This window comes from Ooceraea biroi, chromosome 13, assembly GCF_003672135.1.
Source record: "Ooceraea biroi isolate clonal line C1 chromosome 13, Obir_v5.4, whole genome shotgun sequence".
Lineage (NCBI taxonomy): Eukaryota > Metazoa > Arthropoda > Insecta > Hymenoptera > Formicidae > Ooceraea > Ooceraea biroi.
Window position 1 is genome coordinate 1,292,470 of NC_039518.1, and position 17,616 is coordinate 1,310,085.

Below are 17,616 nucleotides of genomic sequence, written 5' to 3' on the forward strand. Positions count from 1 at the left end.
AGGGAAAACAAAGGAAAAAATTTTTTTTTTTTTTTTTTTTTTTTTTTTTTTCGCCAAAAAATGGCAAAAAACTTTTCCCCCGATAATTCATGTCGAACCCATTTCCCTTCCTTCTGAATTTTTCCCATTTCATGTAAATGTTTGGTAACTGTTGTACGATCAACGTTTAATGCTCTGGCAAGTTCTGAAGTGGATCGTGTTGGATTTTCGTGCAATAATGCTTGCAAATCTGCATTTTCAAGCTTTCTTGGCTGTCCCGAGCGTTCTTTGTCCTTCACATCAGTATCACCACTTTTAAAGCGTCTAAACCAGTATATCACACGTCTTAATTGATGGGGCAGAATCACCATAAGTTTCCACTTGCTATAATGCTACTAAATGTCATGGATAATGTCAACACCGTAAAAAACAACAGTTATCGGAAACAGCTATTGGAACAAACTGACACTACAGCCATCTGTTGCAAAACCCTCAAAACTAAATCACACTCCTAATATCTTTCGCACAAACACTTTTGCAAACAGATGATAGGAGAGAATGAGGAAAAACGAAGTGCACAGAAAAAGCGGCAAACCCAAATATTCCGGATCAACAATAAGATCGCAAATCATTTGCGAGGCAGAAGAAAAAGGAGAAGAGAAATCGAGGGAAATCAGGATTCGTGGTGCGCTATTGTTCGTAACTATGACAGTTTCCTATGAACGATACGATAATTTGCATTCAGTAAACGCGCATCCGCTCTGCGGGTTTGCTGTGAAGCGAGGAGGCTAACGGATTTTCCTGTCAAGTGGTATTTACGGGATCACCCCGTGTGCATTGGCGCCGTGCGTCCCGCTAATTGCAGCTAATTTCCTAGCATTGGCGCCACCACGACCGACCGACAGACTACAGGGATTCCGTGCGACAGCCGCGCGGTAATGGACTCGTCTCAACGCGCTTCCGGTTATTATCGTTTCTCCCGCGCGCACACAGATGAACGTTGGCAGTAGAAGCGGCTCACGTTATACATCGATCTCCGCGATTCATGACCGATCAACGCAAGCATCACGGTTCCGGACAACCGTACTGTTTCACTATCGACGGAAACGCGGAATCGCGATTGCGGGAAGAGCATTTCCGCCCTGCGTCCGTCCATATTCCATCATCAAACACACCACCTTTCACGAAGCGCAGATGAATATGGAATAAAAGATGTATAATAGTAATCTGAGGGAATGTAAAATACAGTCGCCTATTATTTATCTCGAGAACGTTTTCCGATACATGCCTGTATATTTGAAAATGAATATATTTATTTAAAGAAAACGTTTGAAATAAATATTGAAATATTTTTTATAACATACGATATATAGTTTACTCTTTTACGATCCAAATACCTGTCAGATATATATGTATAGTATCTAACTTTGTGGTTCAAGTGTTATAAATGGCTTTTTTTTTATTAAAATGCGCATTACTGGGAAAAATAAACTTACTTATTTGAATTGCTGCAGCGTCTACATTACATTTTAATCATACAATATTATCCTTTGATTTTGTCTATTCTTTTTTTTATTTCTAATCTATTTCTAAAGCCTGCTCGCGGTCCGTTGCATGAAAACTGCGGACCGCAAAAAGTTAATACTTAAAATATAAGCATAATTTTACTTGTACATACTTAAATAAATGAATTTATTGAAATCTCATATGAAATCAGAATAGCAATAATTATGAAAGACATGACAGCATCAATGATATTCAGATTCGAAATGAGACAAACAGGCGGGTAATTAATTTGTCGTGTTTATGATTCATGGCGGACGCGAATTTCCATTGCAAAGTCCCGCGCCATTATGATGCGATCGGTCTATTGTCCTTACGTCGAATCAGGCCGGTCGGAGCCGTATATCAGCCGACCGTTCTGATCGAACAGGTGCGATTGGAATGAGATGCGTTCGCATTCGAGCTCATAATTATGCCGATCCGTTCGCTATGCGTGACGTCCGCGATTTGTTGCACGATGCCGTTGTATATGTGGGAAGGTACATGCATAATTGTACGGCGCTTGGCTGTCCCATTCATTATACCAGCTTAGCAAAATGCAGCTGTAAATAATCGAGCTGATAAAAAGAGCCTAAAATTAGAGTCGCATGACACGGACACGAAAGTTCTTCCTTCACATCATTGTGATTTCGTGTGTGCAGCATTTGTAATACAGCTGCATGCCTGTCCTCTATCAATGTCGTTCGATACCTCGATCGAATTTAATTAAACGGAGGGACACTGCAATCCTGAATACATTGAGCAGGAATAGAGGAGGAAGCCTACTCGATCCTTCGATGCCACTCGATATGTGTTTCAACTTAATGTTACCTATATATATTAGGAGTGTGATTTAGTTTTGAGGGTTTTGCAACAGATGGCTGTAGTGTCAGTTTGTTCCAATAGCTGTTTCCGATAACTGTTCTTTCTTACGGTGTTGACATTATCCATGACATTTAGTAGCATTATAGCAATAGATGCAATAACAGTCGTGTTTGTATCATCGTAAAAATGCAACTTCCGAAACAGCATTTTCGACATGCGTTGCTTTTGTTTTTTAATCAAAAGAAAACTGCGGCTGACGGTTATAGAATTCTTGTGGAAACTTATGGTGACGCAGAATCGCCATCAATTAAGACGTGTGAATACTGGTTTAGACGCTTTAAAAGTGGTCATACTGATGTGAAGGACAAAGAACGCTCGGGACAACCAAGAAAGCTTGAAAATGCAGATTTGCAAGCATTATTGCACGAAAATCTAACACGATCCACTTCAGAACTTGCCAGAGCATTAAACGTTGATCGTACAACAGTTACCAAACATTTACATGAAATGGGAAAAATTCAGAAGGAAGGGAAATGGGTTCGACATGAATTATCGGAAAGTGCCATTGCGAACCGGTTGAACATTTGCATTTCGTTGATCGCCAGGCAAAAAAGAAGTCTTTTGTCTCGGATTGTTACCGGGGATGAAAAGTGGATCTATTTTGATAATCCGAAACGCAGAAAATCATGGGTGGATCCAGGCGAACCATCAACATCCACTCCGAGACGCAATATTCACGGTTCAAAAGTAATAGTGTACTATGAGCTGTTAAATCCGCACGAGACTGTCACGGCTGATCGTTATCGACACCAATTGTACAAGTTGAAGCAAGCATTGGACGAAAAACGACCACCAATTGCGAGTAAACGACGGAAAGTGATTCTTCTCCGTGACAACGCTCGACCGTACGTTGCGTTATCAATGAAATAAACACTATTAGAGCTTGAATGGCAAGTCTTCTCCGGACATTGCTCCATGCGATTATTACTTGTTCCGGTCGATGCAACACGCTTTAGAGGATACACACTTTGATAATTTGGAAGAAGTGCGAAAATTCGTCGACGAATGGATCAACTAAAAAGAAGAGTGATTTTATCGTGGTGGAATCCATCTCTTGCCAGAGCATTAAATGTTGATCGTACAACAGTTGCCAAACATTTACATGAAATGGGAAAAATTCAGAAGGAAGGGAAATGGGTTCGACATGAATTATCGGAAAGTGCCATTGCGAACCGGTTGAACATTTGCATTTCGTTGATCGCCAGGCAAAAAAAGAAGAGTCTTTTGTCTCGGATTGTTACCGGGGATGAAAAGTGGATCTATTTTGATAATCCGAAACGCAGAAAATCATGGGTGGATCCAGGCGAACCATCAACATCCACTCCGAGACGCAATATTCACGGTTCAAAAGTAATAGTGTACTATGAGCTGTTAAATCCGCACGAGACTGTCACGGCTGATCGTTATCGACACCAATTGTACAAGTTGAAGCAAGCATTGGACGAAAAACGACCACCAATTGCGAGTAAACGACGGAAAGTGATTCTTCTCCGTGACAACGCTCGACCGTACGTTGCGTTATCAATGAAATAAACACTATTAGAGCTTGAATGGCAAGTCTTCTCCGGACATTGCTCCATGCGATTATTACTTGTTCCGGTCGATGCAACACGCTTTAGAGGATACACACTTTGATAATTTGGAAGAAGTGCGAAAATTCGTCGACGAATGGATCAACTAAAAAGAAGAGTGATTTTATCGTGGTGGAATCCATCTCTTGCCAGAGCATTAAATGTTGATCGTACAACAGTTGCCAAACATTTACATGAAATGGGAAAAATTCAGAAGGAAGGGAAATGGGTTCGACATGAATTATCGGAAAGTGCCATTGCGAACCGGTTGAACATTTGCATTTCGTTGATCGCCAGGCAAAAAAAGAAGAGTCTTTTGTCTCGGATTGTTACTGGGGATGAAAAGTGGATCTATTTTGATAATTCGAAACGCAGAAAATCATGGGTGGATCCAGGCGAACCATTAACATCCACTCCGAGACGCAATATTCACGGTTCAAAAGTAATAGTGTACTATGAGCTGTTAAATCCGCACGAGACTGTCACGGCTGATCGTTATCGACACCAATTGTACAAGTTGAAGCAAGCATTGGACGAAAAACGACCACCGATTGCGAGTAAACGACGGAAAGTGATTCTTCTCCGTGACAACGCTCGACCTCACGTTGCGTTATCAATGAAATAAACACTATTAGAGCTTGAATGGCAAGTCTTCTCCGGACATTGCTCCATGCGATTATTACTTGTTCCGGTCGATGCAACACGCTTTAGAGGATACACACTTTGATAATTTGGAAGAAGTGCGAAAATTCGTCGACGAATGGATCAACTAAAAAGAAGAGTGATTTTATCGTGGTGGAATCCATCTCTTGCCAGAGCATTAAATGTTGATCGTACAACAGTTGCCAAACATTTACATGAAAGGGAAAAATTCAGAAGGAAGGGAAATGGGTTCGACATGAATTATCGGAAAGTGCCGTTGCGAACCGGTTGAACATTTGCATTTCGTTGATCGCCAGGCAAAAAAAGAAGTCTTTTGTCTCGGATTGTTACCGGGGAAGAAAAGTGAATCTATTTTGATAATCCGAAACGCAGAAAATCATGGGTGGATCCAGGCGAACCATCAACATCCACTCCGAGACGCAATATTCACGGTTCAAAAGTAATAGTGTACTATGAGCTGTTAAATCCGCACGAGACTGTCACGGCTGATCGTTATCGACACCAATTGTACAAGTTGAAGCAAGCATTGGACCAAAAACGACCACCAATTGCGAGTAAACGACGAAAAGTGATTCTTCTCCGTGACAACGCTCGACCTCACGTTGCGTTATCAATGAAATAAACACTATTAGAGCTTGAATGGCAAGTCTTCTCCGGACATTGCTCCATGCGATTATTACTTGTTCCGGTCGATGCAACACGCTTTAGAGGATACACACTTTCATAATTTGGGAGAAGTGCGAAAATTCGTCGACGAATGGATCAACTGAAAAGAAGAGTGATTTTATCGTGGTGGAATCCATCTCTTGCCAGAAAGATGGGAAAAAGTTATAGAAAACGAAGGAAACTATTTTGATTAAGGTATTCATTCATTATCATATTTAAATACATGCGTTTTTGAGCAAAAAAAGCCCTCAAAACTAAATCACACCCCTAATATATGTCGTGTTTCAGGAAGCAATATGTTAAGCGAACAACAAATATGGAAAACGCGAGTAAAGTACAATAATTAACCCTTTCATTGCTAACTCTAGCCTCCCTCATTTGCAAATTTTCATGGACTTCCCACACTGGGGTTCAGGCTACCTCACGTCGAACATTTAGTTAAAAATATAAGAAAAGATCAACTGATTTTAAGTCACTTTTTTCCATCGATACGCCACACATCAAGGAATATGCCTATGTATAGGAAAATTTGAAAAAGAAAGTAGTTTGTAAAATATTCGCTTGTGAAAAAAGATCACATTCGAAAATCGTGAATTGCTTTATTTTACTTGGGGTTTCAGGCACCCCTGTGTGGGATTAAGCTAGGGTTAAGAATTCTAGTTGAGCCTAACAACAGAGCTTGATATTTGATTAGTCTAAGCGATACTGTTTAGTCTTTGTCTTGCTTTGACAGCTACGTCAATAACAATATGAAAATCAGAGTCACAATGTTCGCGGCAAAGCGTAGACTCAACCGTCTCATGTAGCGGTAGCATACTGACGGCCAACTCTGCCGTAACGAAAGGGTTAATTACACGCTTTATATTCACGTTTTGTATCCATTCTGCATTCCCGTCTCGGCACAGCAGCATCAACCATGATTGGCACTCGAGGACCTAATTACGGCCTTTATTAGTGCCTCCGATCTGCCTTCTTCGACCTCTTTCCTTGGCGCTTCGCTTGGTTCCCCATCCAAGAAGATCGCCGGAGCAAAGAAAGCGTTAGAAAAAAGTTGGGCAAGCGTAAGGAGAAAGGGGAGGAAGGAACGGGAGAGGGTGCCATTGTCTCCGCACTACCGCAGGATCTCGTTAGCCTACTTTTCTGTCTTCCTCCTGTGATCCTCCAGGCGTGCGTCGTTTCCCTTTCCGCGTGCGACGCGCGACTCCCCGTCCTTTCCACTTAGATGATCATTCTCCCTCTGACCGCTACCCTTCGTTTTCCGCCTATTATCATCGCCCTTCTCTTGTAACTCGCATGCACATCGTGTTCTTAGATCCCTCGCCCTTTTAAGACCTCCTCCTGTTTCCCACGTCTTCCCGATCTTCCGGTCCTTACCTTAGATCTACCTTCCTGTTGCCGTTTCAAAGTAGTACTTTTTATAACTGTTGTGTCTAGAACACGATTCGTACGTTAAATGCACTTTTAGGACACTTTGCCCCGTGTGGCTTGCGCGAAATCGCGAAATGGAACAAGACGCGCGCGGAAACGCGAGAGCCGGGGAGAAAATATAAAGCTCTACCTCTCGCGCGTTATACGACGTAGCTCGTAAACGCTTTTTCCCGCGCGATATTCGCACTGGATCTTCAGGAGCGTATCCTCGTGGCAGGAGAAACGTCGAGCTATCATCAGCAGCCGTGAGGAACACGCGGGCGCGCAGTTTTAAAAGGGGCCGGTCTCTCGCTCTCTGATATTATCGCCGCTTATGGCACGCAGGATTACGTTTAATGCTGGCTCGTCGTTTATTAAAAGATCGTTCCTTTGTTCGCGCGCCGTGAAACTCGACTTGTAGAAACGAGAGCCCTGAGAGAGACGGTAGGCTGTCTCCTCGAGATATCACCTGAACGCTGCTCGCGCAAAATTAATTTTCTTGATAAAAAGAAGAAGAAGACGACGAACAAGAAGAAGAAGAAGAAGATGTGAAATGGGATTTAGCGTGACACCGGCCGAAGCGAGAATCAAACGCTCACGGAGACGCTTTATGAAACGAGACGCTCGTCTCTGACATTCATCCCATTATAGAAATCTCATAAATGGCACGATATCTTTTACAGTGCACATTTTTATAATAAGCACGATTATGAAGTATACTGAAAGGCAATTGTACATTGGTGCATTCACACGCCACATGCGTTTGTGGCGCGGTGGCGCCGATCGACCACACACGGATATTGCACATCGCGGCAACAACGTGCACTGCGCGAAATGCACTTGCGGAAAATACTGTGTAATGTGTATATCGGACATTCGGCGCACGCTGAACACGCGGTACACAGCGCCGCCGGATCGTTACCGGTCGTCGCCACCACCGCGCCGAACTTGGCAATTTAGCGTTCCGGGCGCGAACACACGTCGCGCCATACATATTCAGCAGCCTAATAATTAGGAGTTAATACACCTGAGCGGCATTATTTCAATTTAATGTAGTCGCTATGAAATCGCATCTCGCGAACCAATGTGGAGAGAGAGGGAGGGGGGGAGGAAGGGAGGGAGACGTAGAATCGCATAACGCGACATTGCATACATAATTTGTGCTTTATGCGTTTACTACCTTTGGTCTAAATTCGATAATCCCTTTTACAAGCAATGACATCGGCATTATGGAGAAATTCAGAAAATTATTAATACACGTTTGCCATATTCGCTCGCGAATAATATTGGGTCATTAAGTATGAAACTTTACAAATAGAACATAAACTTTTGCATTTTTTGGCACATGGACATGATTTATTTTCAATCAAAGTATGCGCCCATGTTATCTACGCACTTCTGCCATTTTAGTGGTAGTTGGTCTATGCCTCTACTATAGAAGCCAGGAGTACGGGAATCGATGAAGTCGCGGAAGGCTGTTTCGACTGCCTGTTGAGAATTGAAGAATTTTCCCACCAACAAGTTGTCCAAATTCCGGAAGAAGTGATAGTCGGTAGGTGATAGATCTGGTGAATATGGTGGACGACGGAGAGTTTCCAATTCCAACTCCTGTAGCTTTGCCATGGTCAGTCGTGCAGTGTGCGGTCGAGCATTATCATGCAACAGGATTGGCATTGACCGATTGACCAATTTCGGTTGTTTAATAGCAAGTTGTTGCATCATTTCGTCCAGTTGCTTGCAATATACTTCAGCCGTTATCGATGTACCAGGTTTCATAAAGTTGTAGTAGATAACACCTGACCTGGACCACCAAACAGTCACCATAAGCTTCTTCTGTGTAATGTTGGGTTTCGCGTGATGTCTCGGTGGTTCATCAGCGTTCAACCACTGATGTGAGCGTTTACGATTGTCGTAGAGTATCCACTTTTCATCGCAGGTCACAATTCGATTCAAAAAAGATCCATTTTTGTGACGGGAAAGCAAAGAAAGGGAAGCCTCTAGGCGTTGCGCCTGCTGCACATCGGTCAATTCGTACGGGACCCATTTGTCCAACTTCTTTATCTTACCAATTGCAGCTAAATGAACCAATATGGTGGGTATGGAAACATTGAATATCGATGCCAATTCACGTGTACTTTGAGATGGATCGGACTCTACTACGGCTCTCAAGTGATCATTATCCACCTTCGTCTTTGGTCTTCCACGTGGCTCATTAGCGAGGCTGAAATCTCCATCTCTGAAGTTTTTGAACCAATTGCCCACCGTTGCTTTAGTAGTTGAACCTTCACCAAATACAGCGTTAATATTACGAGCTGTCTCCGACACTGTGGTTCCACGGCGGAACTCATATTCATAAATCACACAAATTTTGGACTTTCCATAGTTCTATAAAAAAGAATCCACCAATAAAACTAATGAAGATATTTGAACAAACAAATATGACATTTGAAGAGCGAACATACATCTATCACACTAACCTAACCTGATACTGACGTCTGGCGCCAAATTTGAGATAACAAATGTTAAAGATGGCGCTTTTACATTTGTAAAGTTTCATACTTAATGACCCAATATAACACACCTACCATGAGACCTTTACGTGTAACGATGTAATGAGGATTGGAAGTGCTGGAAATTGCTTATGCACGATGTACCATCACGTATTTTTCCTACTGTAACGTGAAATATGTTATAGCTTGCGAATGTAAACGCAAACGAAGAAACGGGAGTCCGAGAGATTTCTGTGCAAAAACAAACGTGCTCCATATCGCACCATACTGTAATGCACACCTGACCTGGCTGCGCCAGTCGGAGAACGGGCGTGCAGGCGGCAGGTACGCCAGTAGGCATTAGGAATAATCCTGCGGGGCGCAGAGCCACAGTTACGCGACATACGTACGATAATGGTTATTACCATTCCTCCCTTCCTTCCTTCTTCTTTCCTTCCTTCCTTTCTCGTCAAAAGATATGAGAAGAGGAGAGGAGAGTAAGCGCACTCTGCCATGATATCGTCGACGATACGGACACGCGTACCTTCCCGGAAAGGTAATCAACGCCAACTGAAATCTCCACGAGAGCGAGTAAAATCTTTCGTGGTAACATTAAACCGGGCCGGAGGATCCTTTTCCCTTCATTGCGACGCGGAGGGAAGGAGACAGAAGAGGGGAGAGAGGGTGGTCGTAATCAGACGGCTTCTAGGGAGGACGGAGGAGACGACGACGTGGTGGAGAGCAATTTTCCGTTGAGAAACCCGCTTGCACCCGCCGTCTTATTACTCTCTCTCCTCCCGCCCCCCCTCTGCGTGGCAGAAGATCCAGAGAGAGAGAGAGAAATCCTTTCCATCCACTCGAATCTTCTTCCTTCCGCGTGCACATCGGCGCGGTATCCTTATTGCTTCCTGTCGGCCGACGTTTGGATAGCAAACGACAGGGATATCCCAGTTACGTATCTATCGGTGGCCGGAATTCCGACATCCTTTTGCCGGTCGATGGAGTATTTCAAAGTGCCGACTGATTTTTACGGTGCCGAGAGGAAGGGAACATCCTTGCTCGTCATGCATTGCACCCTTTACGCATTCCTTCCATTTCACGTTTCTTCTTGCATAGTTCAAGCAGCACTCCGAGCTCATAATTACGCGTTCGCATCGTTTTTCATTTTACTACTTATTTTATTTAATCATATGTATTTTTATATACGTTGAGTTTGTGAGAAAGTTCAAGTACTCACCCTCAATGAGTTGATCCAACATGGCGTAAATGTGAGTAGTCGCTTCGTCGGTCATTACCCATCCTCCGGTGGTCATCTCTAGTCGACCATCCTTGACTAATTTTTTCACGACCATCTTCTTCGTCGGGTGAGCACTGCAAATGAAATCGATACAATGTACGAGATATCGAAGCAATGTATTGCCGTAAAACAAAATTCAATCCGTCAAAGATCAGATAAAATATCCTTCCAAACATGAAACATCAATTTTGACTGAAACGGGATCTACTTCAAATTCATCGATCAACGTACAGACGAAGATTATTCACAGATGAATTTATATCGTGCAACAGCTGTGCTGCACCTGTAAAACGATCGATTCTGTTTGATTTGGATTTCTACGGTAAATTTAATCATTTTCGCGTGACTCAGACCTGCCGCGCTTGTTTTATACTACCTATCACGCGATTCGGGGATTGCAAATCATATTTATCGTTGCCGTCGCATTTCAGCCGACTAGGATTTAGGTGATTTGTGCGTCCGAGTGTTATGTACGACCTACATAACGTTCCCTATTCGAAGGTGGTTTCCACATTACGTCGTTTATGTCGGTCATAAAGCCGCCACGGATTCTACCTGTTATACGTTTCTCTCTCTCTCTCTCACACACACACACACACACACACCTCGGTGGCTAGTGGTTGGTTTAAGGTCACTAAAGCTAAGGTGGTTACTCCCCGAGCCAAGTCGGGGCGTTTTGGGGATGAGCCTTTCTCGACGCGGGTCTGCTTAAACTACGCCGGCACTGACATAATAAATTTTTTATGGGGACCAAAAACGTGCGATGCATACCGATATAAGTTCGCGATGTACTATATTCTCAGAGTTTAGAGTCGTTATAAAAAATGACTGACCGTCTTTATATCGCAAACTGGAATTTTCGAAAGGCGCAAGGATAAAAAGAATATTTCAATTTCAATGTCATTAGATATTCAGTATTCCTTTGCAAAAAGTTTTTTCGCAAAGTTAATAATTATCTATTAATCACCTGTCCCACCACAGCGATAGAAATGATACTTCGCTCCAGATAAAGGTCATGTTCGGCCATTGCTGCAGTTTCGAGACCATATTATTCAGGATGCTTCTCGTGGAACTGTGAAAGTATTGTTCGAATGTCTTCAGCCATCCCGGATCGGTGTGACTGTGAGGCACAAGGATAACCTGGAAAAGAGAAACGCAATACTGTCGTGAGTCGTATTATAGAAACGTGTCACAGATAACGATATGCAGGAAAGTTCGTGCAACTTAATGTTGTTTTCATATATCTCACCTATTCTGCAATTTTCCTAATTTACAGCAAATTGCGGCAATTAGGAATTTCGGTTCAAGTGCGGAAATTACGAAACTCGACTCGAATACCTTTTGGTTTACTTATTCACGTAAAGGCAAAGAGAAAACTTTGATAGGTACATGTGCGGGTCCTAGATAACTTGGCTGTAATAGCTGTCCCATAATGACGTGAACAGCGGAACAACCACGTCAATATCACGTAATTGATACACGTACCACCGTAGCGAGTTAATAATTCAAATATGACGTGAGAAGCAACATCGTGCCCAACACAATTCGCGAGATTTATTACGTATTATTGCCGATAAGCTTGTGCTGTTTGAGACGTCTCCATGTTCACAAATTGAAATTTACCTCTCCTTTTGTCATTTGCATCAAGTTGGGAAAATCCAATAGCTATTGGGTTGGCCAAAAAGTAATTGCGTTTTTTTTATATAAATAAAAGGCGAATTTTTCATGGGAAACAAAAACTTTATTAAACAATATATTGTCCATTTTGTTTGATTATCTTTTGCCATTTTTCAAGCAACTTCAAGATTCCGCGCTCAAAAAAGTTCTTATCTTTTTCAGCAAAAAACAATTCCAAGAACGATTTGATATCCTCATCAGCAGTCAAGGTTTTACCATTCAAGGAGTTTTGCAAAGAACGAAACAAATGGTAGTCTGATGGTGCCAGGTCTGGCGAATATGGTGGATGTGGTAACACGTCCCATCCAAGCTGCAACAATTTTTCACGAGTGACCAAACTTGTACGTGGTCTAGCGTTATCATGGTGAAACACAACACCTTTGCGATTCACCAATTCTCGACGTTTCTGTTTGATGGCATCATTTAATTTATCCAGTTGACGACAGTATACGTCTGAATGAATGGTTCGATTCCTTGCAAGCAGCTCAAAATACACAGTCCCACCAGACTGACAGCATAATCTTTCTTTGGTGAATATCTGCTTTTCAAGTGCTTTCAGCAGGTTCATCACGCTTGCTCCACCATCTTTTTCGTTTGACGTTGTTGTAGACGATCCATTTTTCGTCGCCTGTTATCATACGTTTCAAAAATCGATCATTTTCCTCACGTTTCAAAAGAGAATCGCAGATGTCAATACGCTTAGTGAGATGAATTTCTTTGAGCTCATGTCGTACCCAAATATCGAGCTTACTAATGTATCCAAGTCGTTTTAAATGGTTCTCAACACTCGATTTCGATATGTTAAGATTCTCAGCAATCTCTCGGGTCGTTAAACGCCGATTCGAATCGATCAGTGCCTTTATTTTGTCATCGTCAATTTCGATTGGCCTTCCTGAGCGTGGTGCATCTTTCACATTAAAATCTGCAGATCGAAATTTAGTAAACCAATTTTGACACTGCCGCAGTTTTAAAGCATCTTCGCCATATACATGACATAACTTTTTATGAGCTTGCACAGCGTTTTTCCCTTTTCGGAAGTAACAAAACAAAATATGAGGAAAATGTTCTTTTTGATTTTCCATTTTGAAATCGACGGCAAAGAAACAATTGTTAACGAAATCGTGTACTTTCTTTTTGTAAAACAAGCTTGAACTGTGAGTTGTTAACCTACATAATGAATTTGCGGTTTAGAATGAAGTTAGTTACATTTCAAGACATGTACGTCCATCTATTGGAAAAAAACGCAATTACTTTTTGGCCAACCCAATAATTTTTCCAAATATTCGAGTTTTGCTTGCAAATATAAGCCTATGGATTTCGAGAAGACAGATGAAATCTCGCAGGGCTGTTCATGAATGACAGCACGTTGGCGAAGCCAGCTGGATATTTGATTTGCAAGCTATACAAGGCCGGCACAAATTCTTTTAAATCTTTTAAAACGGTAATCAACTCACAGCGGGAACCGTCGTCACCCCTCTATGCGTACCATTCGAGTTCCACATTTTAACCGAGATTTCAGCTCTACCATCCGTCACCGTCACCGTTGCCATCGTGGCTACCACCGTCGCTGATCAAATTCGCGTCGGCCTTAATTTCATTTTACGCTCACTACGCAGGCGAATTGAAGTGTTCTTTTGCGCGAAATGCGCTCCCAAATTGGCAAGCGAGCCTTCACGTTGATAAAATACATTTCACCAGATCGGGTGGTGTGTCTTTCTATGATGACGGGCAACGCTATTGTCTGTTACGAAATTCAGACTTTCTACGTGCGTTTACTTTTGGGGATAAATTTGTCTCAAGATGCTTACATAATAAACACACATATGGAACGTTTTACTAAAAATATCAGAGATCCTAATCTTACTTATGAGGCAAGAATCAAACGGCGTAGCTATGGTGGTATCTATTTCACGAGACAAATAAGCAAAGTTGTCAACAAACTACAGGCGAGCACTATACTCGTTTCTATATGCAAGGACAGAGCGTGGATAAAGGCTTATTGGTATGCATGAGACAAGCGCATCGGGTCATAGCGCCCCTTTAATGCACCCCTGGCCTTTTGCCCTTTCTCGTCTTCGCCGATCCGGCCGTGGTGCATCGAGTTGTAGTAGACCCTGAGATCCAGTTTCCTCACCTATTGCGCGTGCATACGATGCCCCACGTCCTTTGTCACTGTGCTATCATGACTTTGTCGGGATCACCGTTATCGCCCTTAATCGCAACACCGAGCACTTTTCGTTGGCGCATGTATACAACCATTTTATTACATGGCCACGAGTTTACTAGGATTTCAGGGGAAACAATATCAAGTAAAAGTGCAGTTCGTTTCTCGTAGCCATCCGGAAAATGCAAATATTCCTAAGTATTTTCTCAAGTGGAGAGCGGCTTCCATATGTACTAGGTTTGGAGAACTCGGAATGCAAATCGCCGGGTCGTGCTATTTATATATCGATCGTGGACGAAATAGTGCTCGAGCGAATAAACAATGCGGCCAAAAGAGCAAATAATATGGAGGAAACTAGAACGCGCACATCAAGTTTTAATATTTTAACGGTCCATCGAAAAGTACATATTGCAGGTAATACTGAAGAGAAAGGAGGAAATGCATGTATCGATGAATCCGATATTTCGCGTTGGTACCAATCATGATGTGCATGACAGCACACAGCATGATAAACTTTGAGATTTGCCAGAGAGAACTGTCCCTTCTAGTGCTCGACGGATACCCTCTGAAATCTCCATGCCGAGAGAATTCAGATCCGAAAGGATATTCCTAGTCCTCGACCCTCGGGATGCATTCAATGCATCTCATCTACGAAATCGCGTCGATCGTTTATCATTGTTGCACATGTTTTCCAAAGAATAACTGCCGTTACCGCCGTTCATGCTATTGTGTTGCCAGGACAATAGACTGATGAGCCGGTATTGTCAAATTCATTGAAATCCCTTTATACTGAATTGGATAGGATAGGTGACGAAGATCTTGGAGAAAGAAGGAGAAGAGAGATTGAGAGATAGAAGATGGGAGGAAGAAGGAGGGAGGAAGGGGTGACAAGAAGAGAGAGGGAGAGTAACGATCAATTGTTTTCTAATGGATACGCATATAATTTTGATTTAGATTTGTCTATTAGGACAGTGAGAATAGAAATTATTTCAAAGTCTTACCGCAGTGAAAAAAATGAGCGTTTATGGATCTTGGTGGGATTCTATCACATGGAGAACAAAAATATCAAAGGCAGTCCTAATATTTTTACGTTTGTGATATATTAGAGGGAAACTTATTAGTTATATTTGATATACATGTAATTCTATATGAGACTGAGGCAGATAGGGAACGGAGGGGGGAGAGAGTAAATGGGTGATAGAGATCGCAGCACTCTGCCTGCTCTAAAGAGCGTATGCATCCGGTGGGAATCGGTTCGTTTGACGGGGGTTCGGTACGATCGGGTGTCGGGCGGGTGGTCAAACACTTCGCTCCGACATCCAGTGGTACCCGAGAATTCTGTAATCCTAAGGATTAACATCACGACGGAACGACGAACCGGACGAGTATTTTCCTGATGATGACGACCCAGTTGGGATTCCAGGTTTCCTCGATTCTGGATATTGGCAAACGACGACGAACGCCGAGACCGAATATTACGTTTTCCGAGGAATTTTCTTTTTGAGAGATACAGTAGAGCGGAGCAAATAAAGCCGAGTATATATTCGGCGTCAGGAAAGCAATTATGCTGTACCAAGCAGCAAACTTTTAGCGCAAACGCACAAATATTCATCCAATAGTACTTTTGGTAAACGTTTACCCGTTTCAACATGGCTCTCCCTCTTATTTGCAAAATTGCAATCGTCGGGATCGTAATAGAGAAGTTGTTCGTGACCTTTGATCAAACGATTCCGTTAGTTGTCTCGTCAAGAGCAAACCACCATGGGTCTAGGGATGATAGTTAATAGGAGCTGTACAAAGGTTTTGCCCGAAAACCGCAACATACGGGATTAACAGCGCCCGGAGTGTATTCTCGGCGTAAAGGAAGGGATTTTTTACGAGTGTACACCCGCAGAACCGTGTTTCCAGTCAGTAAATAAGTAAACAGACGGACTTTCGCTGCATAATTTTGTAGGCGGATCAAACGGATACGTAATTTATAATTTATCGCACTTTATAGAAAGAAAGATGATGTTTAACTGCAATACAAACTGGCGTATTTTCGCAGAAGAATCACTAGAATGTGTCAATAATTATCTACTGATATCATCATTTTATCATCTTATAGTTAATATAGTCTTGTGTGTATTATAATTATTGCATTATATATATAATAATACAACAATAAAATAAGAACGCCATAACTGTCATTTTTTACAAGCACAGAGTCAACTGTCGAGCTATAAATGGCGCATTATCGACATTCAAATATGCTTATAATGGCATGTGAGAATCAAAGGAACAATATGATTGGAAATTTAAATGCCGTAAATTCAAGCGAACGCCCGCCATGAGCGGATCAAGCGAGGGTAACCCGAAAGATCGAGATGCTTTATAGCGTCGTAAACAAGGGCTCCTTCGCGATTTCATGATTCTCTCAGGGGAATCGCGTTGGACGAGCTTTTTACACCCCCCGGGGTCGTAAATCTTCTCTTTCGCATTAACGGCAACCGTGAAGAGAAGAGATCTCGCGTGAGCGCGGATATCTCAAAAATTTTTGCTTCAGACAATTCCCCCTTATTTATATCGGCTTGCACTTTCTCTCCGTGTCTCGTGTGCGACAATCTTTTAATATAATTCTTTCCCTGTTCGTTCGTCATATTACAAAAATGCCATTTATTGGAGTGTAACATAGAGGATATTCCAAAACGATCGAAACCCGGATCAATAACTTGGAGGGATCAAGTTTTCGAAAAAAAATGTTTCAGAAGAAAGTTGTAGTTTAAAAAGGTCTATTTACTAGCCTTAGTTTGATCTTGGATTGCCAAGGTAAGGTCAAGATTAACTTAATTTTTTTAATGGAAACTTATACACAACGTAATACTTCCAATTGCAATCCTGCAAGTTTTTGCACGTTTTATCCTGCATGTTTGCGTACAAGTACTTCAACGGTTAATTAGCTTACCTTTAACGGCGGTCTCGTCGGATCCTTCCGCAGCTCCGCGAAACGCGCCTCAAAACTGTCGTCCCAATATTCTCGACTTCGCATCCACGAGGGCTGCAACAAGAAAATGAGCAAACGTGAGAAATTTCCTGGCTAGCCTCGAGCAACGGGTGAAGACGGAAAGACGTAAATTCCGCGACTGCCGGGTGCTCTACAAGCCGGGAAATGAAAAGTATCACTTTTAAGAGATGTTGCGAAACTGCTGCACGTGTCTTCGAGAAACGCTTCACAAATATGCCGCTTTAATTTACATTCCTCGCGGAATCTCGTTCAATTAGTGATTTCATGTTGGC

The 17,616-nt window shown here is 42.4% G+C and overlaps 1 protein-coding gene across 1 annotated transcript; it reads right to left on the reverse strand.

Annotated features, from left to right (window-relative positions):
• Positions 1 to 10,366: 10,366 nt before the first annotated feature.
• LOC113561441 (alpha-mannosidase 2-like) lies at positions 10,367 to 17,407 on the reverse strand. The gene is made up of 3 exons (XM_026974658.1): positions 17,285 to 17,407; positions 11,467 to 11,639; positions 10,367 to 10,573 (listed from the first exon to the last, which is right to left on the reverse strand). Exons 1-3 carry the CDS (start codon positions 17,366 to 17,368, stop codon positions 10,381 to 10,383), a joined length of 450 nt encoding a protein of 149 aa, XP_026830459.1. The 5' UTR covers positions 17,369 to 17,407; the 3' UTR covers positions 10,367 to 10,380.
• Between the last annotated feature and the right edge of the window lie 209 nt (positions 17,408 to 17,616).